The sequence below is a fragment of the Strongylocentrotus purpuratus genome, unplaced genomic scaffold, assembly GCF_000002235.5.
Source record: "Strongylocentrotus purpuratus isolate Spur 01 unplaced genomic scaffold, Spur_5.0 spur5_scaffold_7, whole genome shotgun sequence".
NCBI classification, from domain to species: Eukaryota; Metazoa; Echinodermata; class Echinoidea; order Camarodonta; family Strongylocentrotidae; genus Strongylocentrotus; species Strongylocentrotus purpuratus.
In genome coordinates, this window is record NW_022145613.1 from 33,109,483 (window position 1) to 33,125,841 (window position 16,359).

Below are 16,359 nucleotides of genomic sequence, written 5' to 3' on the forward strand. Positions count from 1 at the left end.
ATGTATTTATAAAAATGCATTTTTAAATCAATATTCATACGTGTATAAATTATAATTTATACATTTACAGCTGTATAAGGAAAATAAAAGTGTGGGCATATCAACCATCATATCTATCTCCCACTCTGTCTACTGAATAATTTAATTTACGATCTGAGCTACATGTATGGAGATAAATAGATTGAGATACCCAGCATAATTTCTTATTAATAATCAGCTATATTTTCTTTAGAGGCAGCTGCATCTCACGTTACCTTTGGACTAATAATAACAAGCTCTATTCCTTGTCTCCATGTCCCGACCCAAAGTGCTATTTTTCTCTCCCTCATCTTTTCTCATCCTTCCATGTCCCCCTTTCTCATTCTCTCTCTAGCTCTAACCCGCTTTGTCAAGATATCTGCTGCACCAGCAGTATAAGGCATGTGGCAAATGGAACATACTGTATGTGTTTAAAGGCTTTTGAAGGACAAGGTTGAAATCATATGAGTTCTAGAGTGAGCTGAATATGAAATCAATATTCACATACATGCTCACTCTGCATGTTCATACAATTGTGTACAGTGCAAGATGTTATTTTTTTAAATCTATAAATACAATGTACGTGTTAAATTCATTTTACAGTGTGTGGACTGCTTGCAACCTTGCACAAATGTTTGTGTGAGTGCATGCTCATGCATGCAACCATTCCACAAGGTGAAGGTTTTCTCCATTGTTAAATGTTGCACAAGACTGTTGCTAGGAAAATATCTCCAAATTTGTGAATTTCTTTATATACAGCACCTAGAGATCAATTACATGCATTCTTTTTTTATCTTCCAAAGTTTAGTGCACATTGAAAATACAGTGTGCAACGTTATCCAGTACCTCAATGTGTTCATATTTTTCTCTGCCATTAGAAGCAAACAGATTTGACTTTGACCATAATGCAATAAGTTTGCAACTTTGCAGACAGTTTTTATTATATTGCTGCATCTTGAAAACAATACAGAATTTCAAAACATGATGAAGGCACAATTTTCATGTGCAAATTAGCAACAAGTGTTTTTGTTTTTGTTGGAAATGTACATTTGTAGGCAGTAGTGCAACATTTTTATTGTCATACAGAAAAATATATACACCCTGTATGTACATTCCTAAAACTACCTCTTCTGGTTTTGGTCCTCCTACATGTTCACGTATTTGTGTACCTACAAATGTATGCAGTGAATACCATCAATTCATTTATTCTCCACCCTATAAAGGCTTGAGACAACATCTTGGGGAAATGGTCCCAAATTTGTTTTCTTCTGAGGCACTAAATTCTCCACTAAAATTTCAAGGTGACATTCAAGATTTCAAACTAATCAACAGAACATATCAAATATATAGTAGAGTAGACCTATATATTTTTAAATTTATTTTCACACACAATCACACACAAAATTCACTATTTTATTAATCTATAGTTTATACTGACTATGAAGATACTTACATTGCTTTTAAAGAAGCTACAGTACGTGTACATAGGCATGGTTCTCGTCACGGCATATTTTAACCAAGGTATACAAGTACCTTAAAAAAGAAATTGTGTATGATAGTGTCATGATATCTAACTACATGTATGGTAGATGGTCAACAGTTTTGTCCAGGCTTACCACATTAGAGCAATTTCATAATTGCTTAAGAGCTGTGGTAACATTTTCAATATCTATCACTCATTCTTAGAGATGACAGACTACAAGGTTCCAGGAACTGACATTTGCTAGTTGCAGCCTAATACTAAACATTTCACTTTGAGTCACATGTGACTAAACCTTGCATATATATATATGTACATGTAATGAAACAAACATACATGTATATGTATTACTTTCGTTTTCTTGCAAGCATGTTATAATTTTGTGCAGCATTTCCTTTGTTGTTTTTTGTATTCTACCATGCATAAGTTTATGTTTAATTAGTTTTCTTCAAACAGATACATGTTTGAAAGTTGATTGTCATTATCATCATGATTTGTTATTGAATTGCAAACAAGTGCATACAACTGTTTTAAATTAATAAGTTGTTATTTGTTATTTATTGTGCTCTATCATGCATAAGTTTACGTTTTCATTTTTTTCTTCAAACAGATACTCGTTTGAAAGTTGATTGTCATTATCATCATGATTGTTACTGAATTGCAAATAAGTGCATACTGTACAACTGTTTGGACAGGCCCAACTTCGTTAAGAGCCATCTAGACAAGCCAGTTTGATCTTCTTATAAAAAAGAGAAGATCTGCTTTATCTGCAATCGATTCTTGGCAAAGGATTAGTGTCACAACTTAAAAGTTATTTACGATTTATGATACTCATGTTACCATATCAGATGAGCCTTTCGTTGATCTCTGCAGCATCCCCACCTCCTTCTTGTGATATTGTAGCTGCTGGGGTTTCATCAGTAGGTACCTTCTCTGAACCGCATGGGGCCACCTCACCTGTATCACCATCCCTAAACTTAGGAGGGCTGTCGTCATCTGCCATAGGCTGTTCCTCTGGAGGTTGGGACTCACCGTTCGTCATCTCAGCAGGGCTGTCGTCTTCTGATGGTGCTTGTTCCTCTGAAGATTGTGACACTGTACCATCTGCATCACCGGACACCTCTAATGGCTCCTCTTGGTCACTACTCTCTTCTGTGCTTTTTGTGCTTTCCTGATCTTCAGCAGCAGCTTCCATGCTCTCCTGGACTTCCTCTCTACCTTGGTCTTCCACTGCTCCGGCATCATCCTGTGTTGCATCTTCCTCTTCCTGAGATTCATCTGTGTCAGACTCCTGCCTTGTGTCTACTGTAGATTCCTGCGCAGTGTCAGCCTCAGGTTCTTCTGATACAGCCTGTCCTGGCATTTCTTCTTCCTCTACTTCTTCTTCTACTTCTGATGGTCCTTCAACAGCATCACCAGCAGCATCACTATCTTCTTGGGCACTCTGCACTTCTTGCTCTTCCTCCACCCTATCTGATTCTGGGAGGTCATCTTCTACCACTTGTTCCTCAACATTACTTTCTGATTGTTCTGCAGGAACATCTTCATCCATCGTAGGTGTGGCCTCTGCCGTTTCTTCAGCCACTCCATTAGAATGGCTTGTCTCATCAGCATCTCCATTAACCACTGGCACCTCCTTTTGTTGCTCTTCAATCACCTCATTCTGTTCTTCTTCTTTCTTTTCCTCCACATCTTCTGGAATATCGGGTCTAGGATGCTTCTTTTCATAATCTCTCATCGCAGCCATTCCTTTAGCTGCAGAAATAGCTGATGGATACACTAAAGGATTCTGCTGCAGAACTAGCTTCTTTAGGGATTTAGCCTTTGTGCAGAAGTTTTCTGGAAGTCCCTTAATATTGTTAGATGATGCAAACACCTCTGTCAGGTGTGGCACTTCTGCAAGCTCTACAGGAAGCGTCGTCAGCTGGTTTCCATTCACCACCAAGCTCCGAAGGTTGGCCATGTCCTTGATTCCTGGAGGCAACCTCTTCAGCTTGTTCTTCCTCATGGCTACATCCTCAACCGAACTATTAAACAGAGCTTCTGGGAATTCCTCCAACAAGTTATCATCAAGCACAATCTCTTCCAATTTCCTTAAGTAGATGATATCTCTTGGCAGAGAAGTAAGCTTGTTCTTACTGATGTTGAGGTACCGAAGATTATCAAGCTCTCCAATAACCTCTGGAAACTGTTCGAAGTCATTGTTGGACAGATCAAGCCTCTCTAGCTTTTTGAATCTTTCAAGTTGGCTGGGCAGCTTTGAGAGTTTGTTTCGATTCAGTGTCAGACCGATGGCCTTGGAGTTATTGAAGAAAGACTTGGGGAAGTCGTCAATAGGCTGGTTGACGATCTCGATGGACTGACCAAAGTCCCCCTTGTGGTCCAGGAGATTATCGTAGGTTATTTTCAAGCCTCCCATGATGGAATATTAGTGTTCTGTATCACGTCGCCTCGATCACAAATCTGCAAATATGAAGAAAAAAGGGGGCAAAAAATCATGAGCAACAGTAAAAATACATGTTAAAACAGTTCCACAAGTTATAGTCATTCATCGGCAGGCCATCATTACAACATCAATCAACCTTAAGCCCCTTTCACACCGGGCCAGGAATAAAGTTGCGTAGTGTTGCGTACCGACTACGCCGACCGTACGCTGCCCTACACTGGCCTACGTAACTATACAGTAAGGGATGCAAAAGGGAACACGAGATGGACGCAAAAAATGAAACATGTTTAATTTTGTTGGTGTACTTTTTAACTAGACGCAGAAAGTACGCATTTTGTACGCAAGTCTGCGCAACACTACGCTACAGTACGCCAATCTTACAAAACAGAACGCTACCCTACACCAGTCCGACAAAGCAGTAAAAGCTTGCGCACATAGTAATAAACCGTACTCAACTGTAAGCAAACCTGTACACCAGGCCTACTGTACGTAAATTACCCAACCCTACGCTTGTTATGCGCAATATCGTACGTGAAGGTACGCCAATTGCATATGCCGTAAGTACGAGAGCCTACGCACAGGGTACGTATATGCCATCGTATGCCAGCCTACGCATAACCTATGCAGGAACTGCACCGAATCAATATTTTGTTCATGAATACGCAGCCTAATATCGGCATAGTCGGTACGCCAGAGTACTCAACTCTACGCAGATCCGGTGTGAAAGAGGCTTTACAGCGTTTTCTTGCATGACTCCACAATACAATTCTGCTGGCACTGTGGAAGCCACAAATTGGGTTTGTCTAAACTGTGAGTGCAGGTTCCATAATTGGTCCATTTATCCACTAATCAACATTAGTCAACAATTGAAATTACATTTTGGCTTTGTCATTTGAAGGTGCTGAACCCCAAGCAAGGCACAGCTTAACTAAATTGTCATTCAATGCTTTGCCCATTACATAAATCACTTGCTCAATCAGTCAACAAAATATGCAACAGACAGTAAATACTCTGTGAAAGGCAAGTATTTAGGGAATTATATGGATGTAATTAAGGTTAATCTGTCATCCACGTTATTTGAGAGGAATTAGTACTGGTTTATCAACCACATTGTAATAATAAAATGAATCTTTGAGGTTACTGTGATAAACCATGATTGCATCAAATACTATTAAAGATGAAATATATTATAGTTTTGATGATGTTCATAAAAGAAATAACAAAAAACACAATAACAATTTCCCGCTCTATTTATCATTAAAGCTGTGGAAGTAAATGTAGACAGTTTTATTCATATGGTAATTTACACAATGCCAAGTAAAATTAAGTGCTTTATTATCATGAAAGTGTTTTTTAAATCACACAATAAAACATAAGTGAAACCACACTCATTAATCAGTGATTAATAGAGCTAAGAAAGTTGAAGAACAGGACAAAGCAATACATTTTCTTCTCACTACAGCTTAAAACACTGAACTTACACGTACAAGCGCACCTGAAGTTCCTCAACTCATCTCACCCTTACAAATGTAAATTCCTTGTCCATTTATGTTATCAAGATCTCTATAAACTATTTGTATTGTGATGTAAAAATACATAATAGATGTATCTATTCAATTATCCTTAAATTTGTTACCTTTTCACACCTGGCTTCACAATCATTCAGGGGTTCTTCCTACAGACTATGTTTACAGCGTATTTCTGTTTCAACCCTACACACCTTATGCAAGCAAGGAATTCTTTGCTCTGAATGTTATCTGTTCTGGAAACTATTTGGGTCCACGTACAGCTAAAAAAAGAAGATCATCTTCATCAACCTTTGAATGGACGATATCAGCTTATCAGTCTGAGCAGTGGGGGCAAAGGTAGGGGTGTATTGAATAGACCTGTTTCAACATCTTGTCGGGTGGAAGAATGAGGCTGTGTATGCACAAGATACACAGACCACATACATGTATATATGCATGTGTAGCTGTCTCCATTCCCTTGCCCCCCCCCCCCCCCCTCAACAAAATGGGGACAAAAGGGGGAAAATGGCACGAAGGAAACTCTAAGAAAATGAAGAGGCAGATAAAGATAAGTCCAGAATGCAAGAACATGATAAGCCATTTCGTAAATACTATCTGCACATGGGCAGATAAAGGTAATTTGTGATAAAATTGTAAAACCCACCGAGATGAATACGTGCTCATGTTGTGTAATCATTATTCATGTGTGCACCTATGATACAAGAGGACAAACAAAAGCTTTTCATAAAGCACATACATGACTTTGGCATTGATACACAAAGTGGGACTTAATTCTCCATGAGTAAAAGATCTGTGGATATTTGGGGTCATTTGATCCATGTGCTAACTACATGTATGAAATGGTCTATTGGTTGCTATACATTTATTGGTGAATTAGCATTTCTGGGTATGTCTGTAAGCACCACTACCTTCATATTAAACTAAGGTGGTATCAAATACAATTATGCATATTGCTTCTTGTAAGAAAAATTAAAAAATTATCAAATGAAAATTCACAAAATTACATCAAGCAAGCCTACATGTACATGTATGGATCCTGAGCGCAGGATCAGATATATACAAAAAAATGCAAGTTGATATTTCGTAGGTGGAACAGTGTCGACTCTATCGAGGCAGTAGAAAAATAAAAGTAACCTAGACAAAAGTGCAGATCAAAGCTTTGAAATCTGGCATACATCTCGCAAATATTGGGATGGTGGTAGCAGGGCATGTGAGTTAAATGGATTCCGCATCTAAGAGGGCCCTTTGAAGCAGTCCGTTGCACCGAGAGTCTTTTTTCCCCCTATCATAATCCCCTTAATCCCCCACCCGGACCGCACAGCTCGTAAATCTCACTCCCGAAACTGAGTGACATAGGGCTCGCGAAATGCATTGTTGGAAATACACATCAGCTGCTATCGACAAAAATGGCGGCGTACAGTAGGGAAGAGTATTCGGTAGGCGACGATTTAGACTTTCTGACTGATTTTGAGGAAGATTTGATTCTTGAGCCTGGTGTATGGGAAGTTGGAGACCAATACAAGTTATGCACGTGTAAAATTCCATCAACAGAAAATCTTGTTCGTTGCAGCGAACCAGAATGTACGGTTAAATGGTTTCATCGTGAATGCGTAGGCCGGCCGCTCCATGTAAATAGGTAGCATTTGAATACATGAATAGTCAATACACTCACAACATACAGTACAAATGCACATAATCATCCCGATGCGGTTGATCGGCAAGTTTGACAGTAGACTCACAATTTTAATTTTTAAATTATTCTTTCTAACATCAGAAAGTTGAACAAATTGTATTTCAATGCTCTTTAGGTGTCATCAATCGTCACTATAGTACTGCCTTTGAATGAAATCAGTTGAGTTTTGTACAGTGGTGTTTGAAATGTTGAGAATCAATGGCACAACTTTGAATACACGGCCAGGGTAGTAATGCAGCTATGTGTGTTTCCACCAACAACATCCAGCATGTACAGCCCAGCGAGCACGGCGGCTTTCGCGTCGCCGGCCCGTACTCGGGGTGAAAAGTGGTGATGAATTGACAACTTCTAACCCTCATTAAACCAAATGCGCAAATATACAACACAGTTTAATTTAGTTATTTTAAGAGATAAACTTATGGACTACCTTCCTAGCTATGTAAAAATTTCGGAAACTTTCGGAAAATGTCAATAATTAGAAGAGAACGTGATGATGATGAGAAACTTGCATTCACTCTAACTCACGATTTCCTTGGTCGATTTCGCTGGTTCAGATGGCTACGTCTTCAGAAGAGTTATCCGAGCACAGCGAAAGCATTTGATAACCAATAGAAGGTTGCCTTGTGCCATAAGTTGTCGATTTTGTATCTTTGTCTGTTATAGCTATATACATCTTCAATGAGTATGACGTCATTTTCTCGGTGACTCGCATGGCTTCAAAGCCTTTTTTTTACGACCAAGTGTTTGGAGAGCTTAGGGAAGCAGGCCGCGTTGCGTAACACTTCGTAACTTCGTAAGGGCGGCTGTTGATGGATTTGATGGCTGAAGAGGGTTAAATTACTTGTTGTTAAGCCAAGTTAATCTTGAATATCTTTCCCTCGGGAAATTCTTTCGAGACGGAATCTCCATTTAAAGTCTCACCTCCCTGGTGGTAGGGAGATACCGGTAAATGTACACACTGTACAATATGTATACTGAACCTTTGTAAAAAAAATATATAAACTAGATGGAATTTTGACTGCGCGCAGTCGAAAATGATGCCTCCGCCATAGAGCAATTTAAACAAGTTTGGAGTTTAAATCTCCAGTGGTTCTTGAGATATCATGATAACAATCTCAATGTATGGAATATCATAAGTTGACCTCTGTGACCCTTGACCTTTGACCTACGTGCTCCAAAATCTTATCAGATTGTCTTCCTATGGTGATACACACTATCATTAAGTTTGAAGTTTAAATCTCCAGTGGTTCTTGAGATATTATGATAACAATCTCAATGTATGGAATTTCATAAGTTGACCTCTGTGACCCTTGACCTTTGACCTACGTGCTACAAAATCTAATCAGATCGTCTTCCTATGGTGATACATACTATCCTTAAGTTTGAAGTTTTTACATCTCCAGTGGTTCTTGAGATATCATGATAACAATCTCAATGTATGGAATTTCACAAGTTGACCTCTATGACCCTTGACCTTTGACCTACGTGCTCCAAAATGTAATCAGATTGTTTTCCTATAGTGATACACACTATCACTAAGTTTGAAGTTTAAATCTCCAGTGGTTCTTGAGATATCATGATAACAATCTCAATGTATGGAATTTCATAAGTTGACCTCTGTGACCCTTGACCTTTGACATACGTGCTCCAAAATCTAATCAGATCGTCTTCCTATGGTGATACATACTATCCTTAAGTTTGAAGTTTAAATCTCAAATGGTTCTTGAGATATCGCGCTAACAAACTCAATACAAGGAATTTCATAAGTTGACCTCTGTGACCTGTGACCTTTGACCTACGTACTCCAAAATCTAATCAGATCGTCTTCCTATGGTGATAAATACTATTCCCGAGTCTTAAGTTTAAATCTTAAATGGTTCTTGAGATATTGTGATAACGGTCAAACGGGACGGACGTACGGACGTACGGACGGACAACCCGAAAACATGATGCCTCCGGCAAGATCAGTAATAATTATCAATTACAGCCCCCAATTTTGTTTATATTACAAATATATAATAACTTTATTACTCTGGATATCAGTAGTCGTTTCATTCCAAGCTTAATGGTTTGATTGGCAGTCACAGACATCAGTATGTACAGTCGAATGTACTTTGCACTCATGCAGTCAATACAGACCTGCTAGTGCAATCTTCAGATCTGATAGAGTGGGTAAATATTAGATTGTTTGCTGCTGGAGATGATAAGGACATAAGGTGCATGCACTTTTGAACTCAGTAAGTTATTGTTATAAAAGAGAATAGCTACAAAACATTTCTTTACATAGTCACATTCATTCTTCGTTCCTTCATTAACCCTTACAGGACTGTCACTTGTGGACAACACAAGACAAAAAGACAACACATTTTTATTTCTAATTTGTTTAACTCATCATTTGTTAAAGTTAAAGATGAAGCATATTTGGTAATGAACTATTCCACTCCATTATATCCCTAATTCTGAAATCATTTTATAGGTGCCCGATACCAACAGACCCTAAAAAGTCATCTGGACCCAAGGAAAAAGGTTAGTGTGGGCCCCTTGCTTAAAAACTTTCGATGCAAGATATGCACTATTTTTTCACTGAAAAATATAAATTAAGGTTGGGGAGATTGTCAAAATTCTACTATCATCGTCTCGTAATACCCAAGGTATAGGTATAGGGGTAGGGGTCGATATCAAATTGACAAACTGTACGGTTTACACTTTCACAGCAGCAGAGAGTAAATTACTAAAAAAGAGAGTAAATTACTAAAAAAGCAGCAAATGGTTTACAAATCTGTACAATTGTTCTTGCAAAGTTAGAAAAGAAGGAATATGTCTTTGCAAAGTACATGCAACGATTAGTTACCAATTATAAGAGACATTCTGACAGGTATGTGAGCATAGTATTACGACTGGTTTGATTTACAAGGTTGAAATGAAACATCTAAAAATGGAAGCTTTAACTCAAATACTACATGTAATAGAGAGAGAGAGAGAAAGAGAGAGAGAGAGAGAGAGAGAGAGAGCGTATATAGAAAGAGAGCAAGGTGGGACTACATTTGATTATTTCACAGCATTCCAAACACTTCTGCCGCACAATGGTCTTTTGCCATGGAAACGGCTTACATCATACTTTTCATTGGTAGCTCCATGGTAACCTTTTCACATTTCAAATATTTCTTCTCTTCTCCCAAGATAGATTGAATTACCACTGAAAAAACATGCAGATCTCTTCTTGCAATAGTATTTATTTGATATTCAAAAAATTAAGATTGATGGCTTAATGTGAAAAGTTCATTTCCCCTTTAATATGATTTTATTTTATTTTTTTGATATAAGTAAAGGAGAAGGAAAAAATCAGTCAAATTAAAGACCTGTTCATCTTTAGTGCATTCCTGTTTTGTGTTATTTTGTTTGTTTATTGTACCAATTCTTAGAAACTCTCTGAGCCTTATGTAAGATGGAATTTATGCAACATGTATGTGCATGTATACATAAAACTAAAACATGGAGGTCTTCTTTCTGAAACAAACACTTGTATATATATATCGCTTGTCCATGTTCGTCAATTGCTGTATAGCGCCACTAAACATGTGTCAAAATATGGATTCTTCATCCGAATGTCAACGAGAGGCAAATAAGTTTTTAACTTTAAATGTCTACTTCCAAGGTATATTTCCAAGGTATATATAGTGCATGTTGTCTATATCTAGTGAAAACAAATATATGTATGTGTGTGTGGGAGTGTGTGTATGCCAAGCTTAACAACAATGAAAAGAAGTATGATTGATATTTCCACTTGTACTTGAATATTTCACCGTAGGAAAATCATTGAATGGTAGAGCTATAAATGTATACAAAAATATTTAGTACATTGCAACAAAGTATTGGTGTGAAAGAAAAACTTTAAAAGGGAAAATGAAAAAAATACAAAACCACTGCTAATGCATAATGCAAGATTCTTAAACCTTGGAAACTTAGTATTTTAGTAATATCTTGTTGCGTTTAATGCCACATGTACGCCCTGTATTATAACCTACCAATGTAACGTTTTTGTAACTGTCAAATATATTACTAGCATACAATGTTTCTTCCCAGCCCCTCTATTTTTGTGTATCAAAATTACACCCTTTAATCGGGTGGTCGGCTCTGCTCTGTTGCTCCCAAGCAATTATTGTAACTGTGACCAAAATGGGTCTTATTGTATTTTCATTTGTATTGTATACACACTTGCACTTCGTATACACACACAAACACACCAGCATCCACTAGTAAATTTGTACCGTTACATGATTTTCTATTACATAACTTTTGTAAAAACTGTTTTCATGTATTTCTTATTGTTTTAATTTTTGGAATTTGAGTTTGAATTTGTATCTTTTTGAACACAGAAATAAATACAAACAAAACAAACAATCAAGGCCTCTACTATCCGAAGTTCAAAGGCACAGAGACATATATGCAATCTGTTCATGCAAGCATGCCTTTAGCAGTTGATTTACAAATATGATTTACCAGTCCAGCATTGTAATTCTTCTTATACAAACATGGGTACAGTTTGCTGGTGCATGATGTTTGACTGAGTAAACATTGGAAGAAGTACGTGGGCAAACGCAGGTCTAGGAAAGAAATCGATATCTTACAATATCTTACAATGATCTATGTTCTTTAGATTACTGAACCAGTGGGGCCTAGATCAGAATTCATTAACCAGATTATCTACTTCTTCAATCTGGGTAGGCTCAGGCAAAGTCAACTACTGTATTCACAGCTAGTAACACTGTACAGCAGGTACATGTGCATGTATTGAATGTGTTTCAGTGGACTCTAGGTCTACATGGTAGAAGTCCATATCTCACACGGATATATATTCTTTAGATTATACTGAACTAGGGGTCCTAGATTAGAATTCATTAACAGAATTATCTATATACATGTAGACTTCTTCTGCAATCTTGGTCAGACCTGGGCCCGGTCTTTAAAAAAGTTGATACCGATCACAACTTATTTGCAATTGATATCAATAGTGAATATGTACATAAGAGATAGGAGATTTGATTAGTGGACTTGCGATTGATTTGGATCAGTCGGAACTCTTTACAAGACAGGGTCCAGATCTTGGAAGACTCGGGCAAAGTCAATAAAGCAGTTCACAGTACACTGTATACGTGCTCATGTCTTGCTTGCATTTTGGTGGATTCTAGATGCTTCTATCATCTATCCACATAGTACAATTGTATTTGGTTTCAAAATGTAAATTTTAGTTATCTTTTGTTATTGTCATAGTTGGTGATATCAATGATTGAAATCATCTTTTTAATCAAGGTTGAAAAAAAGACCAACCTTATGTGTGTGTGTGTTTTGCTTTTAGCAAAGTTGTTAAATAGACTTGAATCTCTCTTTCTTTCCTTCTTTCCTTCTTTCTTTCTTTCTTTCTCTCTGTCTCCAATTCCTTTTTATCCTTTAGCCTCTATCATATTTCTTCTTTTATTCTAATAATAAAATAATTACAATTGGTATGTTAATATGATGGTAAAGATGCTGATGCTGATGATGATGACAATGGTTATAATAATAATTTAATATATGAAACACCACTCTACCACCACTGATGATGATGATGATGATGATGATGATGATGATGATGATGATGATGATGATGATGATGATGATGACGATGATGATGATGATGATAATAATGAAAATAATGATGATAATAATCATGATAATGATAATCAATCTCTCTTTCTTTCCCGTTATTTCCTGAGCAACGTGTCAATTCTCTGCCCATATACTCTTCTACAAGCAATATTGTTCCACTCTATTGCTCAGAGAGCATTCCCATTCAAAGAATAAATCACAGGTACTAGACGATACAAACTGTGAATACAGTGAATGCTTCGATTCAATATAAATTAAATTCCCACCATGGTGCGACAATGTGGCCTTCAGAAGTGTTTCCGCTGGTGCATGATGCAACAGAATACAATGTTGTGATGAATAAGGAGAAAGAAATGGTGAAAAGCCCACTAGAACTATTGTCTATTGTACTATTCATTTTTTATATTTCTATTTTTAGTTAAGTTCAGTTTTATTCCAAGTCAAACCAAACATTTTTAGCAATAGGTTGCTTTATTCTGTAAGTCTACTGCACATTTAAAATATATATTTCATCTGTTTTTATTTCTACTTCAGTTCACTATAATAGTTTATTCCACTTGTACATGAAGCAAACATACAAATTGACCCCCCAAAAATATTTTCTGATCAACAAGAAACATTCCTTTAAATCTATTTTTTTGAATGATGCATGAACTTAAAACAAAATTGGAAATTATTTTTAAAAAATTAACGAATACCCCCCCCCCCCCCCCCCACAGAAAAAAAAAATGGGAATGCCTGCCTACAATTTGTATACACATACTGAACATGGTTGCATTTGGAGGGTTTTAAATCCCAGACCAGCACTAGTTGACAAGACACTATTCCACATTTGCCACTCTTCACCCAGGTTTCCATTTACATGGACACCCAATGTATGCCAGATAGCACTAGATATTTGGCTGCTTGGCTTTAATTGCCGGGCGGGGTAATAAAATGTTGGAGCACCAAGAGGCCGAGGAGGGTCACGGAGAAGAAGCCATCATTATTCTTATTACCATCCGACCATCTAGATTTAATTTACAAATCGATGTAGATAAAGTGTTTTTTTTTTAAAACACAGGGGATTCAGAAGTCTTTGCTACGTGCAATTCTTCAACTTATTCATAATAATAATAATAATAATAGGCATTTGTATAGCGCCGTCTATCTAGACAATGCTATTCCGAAGCGCACAAGAAAAATAGAGAGCGATATGACATTATCTTCAGGAATGTGAATAAAATACAAACATGAATTTCCTTCATTGGAAATACATGCCATTTAGTTTCACACACAAAATGTTTTCATTATTTTTTTATGTATTTGTTAATCTCCACATCTTTCGAAAGTTTCCTGACTTTATCTGCTCCTTTGCATCATTAAATTGTTATGGTTTATTTTGTACTTTAATTATTATTATTATGATTACAGTATTATTATTTAACCTACAACTGTAGGTATATAATTTGCTTTCATGACTTGAAAAATTATTCAATTTCATAAACTAAAGACCGACAGATACAAATCTTTTGCAGAGATGATTTTCCAAAACTATAGTTCTCCAAATAAAACTGTAGGCATCATTTGAAAAAGATACATGTATGAATCTCACTGAACTCCGAACTCATCGTTATCAAGACAAGAAAATATTCCTTGACAGTTTCCATTTTCTAAATACATGTGAAGTACAGTAACAGCCATTGCAAAATTATAGTGCAATTAAAATCATTTATTCCTCACAACATGATACCATTATTATCGTGACCGATTTGCAACATATTAATAAATATTCTGTATTTCACGAATCAGTCACAAAATTTCACATAAACTGAAGTCATGCCAACACTAACTGAAAAAGCCATAAAATTGAACTATTTTCTATATATTTTAACTAAATTGTTCATGATTTTTCATTAAATAAAAATTAAAAGAATAAAAACTTCAATTAGAATCAACTCAACTAACGAAATGCAAATAGTCATAGATGTTCTTACATAACGTAAGAAAATGTATGTTGCTCTTCAAGCCAAATGAAATTACAACTGAAATTCATATAATCAGTTTTACGTTTTATTCATGTATACACATTTCGACCACCTGTGCTACTACACGATTGAAAATCAAACACACCGACTTGAATTCGTGGGACTTGATACTACGGCAACAGTCAACAGTGAAATGCGTCACCGCGGGGCTGCGATACAGCTCGATCTCGATGTCAGATGATTTATGTTTTTTAAATATCATATTGTAAATAAATCCTAGCATCACGACAACATCAAAAAGAAAATTAAGGAGTACAACTTACCAATCAAATGGTCTGTAGTTATGTCGTACGGAGAAAACCGTCAAATTGAACACAAATTTCGTCCAGGTACTCGTTCTTTCGAAAGACGCGCTTACATGTCTTGTTTCTGCTCAAAGTCTACATTTGGTGTGTATCGTATATAGCGGAGTTGGTGGCGGATTATACCAATGTACCAGTTGCACAGTAGCGCACCTGTTAACATTTTTTCGTGCGTTGGTGGCGCCGCTAAAAAGTGGTGGGAGGTGTTCGGGGAGGTGTTGGGTGTGAATGCGCTGTGCAACTCTTTCATGAACGATGAGTAAATGTTTTTTTTTAAACTGCAATATATAATGGGAAAATAGAATTGGGATCTCTTGTCTTTCATTTTGCGATGTCTGCAAATGTCAAGGTCATCATAATATCAATAAATGCACATATTTGTGAAAATTGTACTAAATATATAAATGTTCTCTTTCAATTAATTAAATATATATATATATATATATATATATATATATATATATTTAAAAAAAAATTAAACTAAGTAGTGACATCATTTTCTAACAAGGTTATGATCATCAATTTCTCATTTAACCAAAATGTGAAATTCTATCATATGTTGAACAAATAATACTTCTCCCCTTTAATCTAAGCATTCGTAATTCTGGTATAAATAACTGTGATACCTGGTGATACCAGACTAGATTTAAACTAAGTTTCGCATCAACACATCTATTTTTATTTCACGGAAAGATATGGTGATGAAATCAAATCACTGCAGTAAGGTTGGTCTAAATGAAAAAGATGCTCAAGACAAGAAAAAGCTAGTGGATGGAGGGAGTGTCATCATGGCATGAGAGTCAGTAACCCCACATAAGAGAACAAATCTGACTACCGGTATGATGATGATTATGATGGCCCATATGACATGGTTTGGAAAACTACTTAAACTGAGTTTTTAATGCTGTTTTTTTTTAATTATGAAAATATGTGTGACTGAAACTGTTTGTGTGCTGGTGAAGTACAATGCAATGCGGTGAAGTACTGGTACAATTCAATGCACTAAAGTTCTCTCAGGGACACTTTAATTTCCTAGTACTCTTAAAAATCCATTTAAAGATAGTATACAATTTGTATAAACACTTTTCTCATCCATGCATTTCTCAACTTGAAGACTCACAAATATATAATTTGGAAATGTGAAGTATGTAGTAACAGTTGTGTTTGAAAAGCACATGTACATGTAGTCTTCACCTTGTGGAGGTCAGTGTTGTGAAG

General features: G+C 36.5%; 1 protein-coding gene across 2 annotated transcripts; it reads right to left on the bottom strand.

Moving 5' to 3' along the window:
- Positions 1-374: 374 nt before the first annotated feature.
- Positions 375-15,236, bottom strand: LOC100888152 (fibrous sheath CABYR-binding protein). 2 transcript variants are annotated; one of them, XM_003728487.3, is made up of 2 exons: positions 15,103-15,236; positions 375-3,961 (listed from the first exon to the last, which is right to left on the bottom strand). In XM_003728487.3, the coding sequence occupies exon 2, from the start codon at positions 3,915-3,917 to the stop codon at positions 2,343-2,345; it is 1,575 nt and encodes a 524-aa protein (XP_003728535.2). In that variant the 5' UTR covers positions 3,918-3,961; positions 15,103-15,236; the 3' UTR covers positions 375-2,342. The 2 variants fall into 2 exon arrangements, with proteins under 2 accessions (XP_003728535.2, XP_011663427.2); XM_011665125.2 differs by lacking the exon at positions 15,103-15,236 and adding an exon at positions 5,581-5,598.
- Between the last annotated feature and the right edge of the window lie 1,123 nt (positions 15,237-16,359).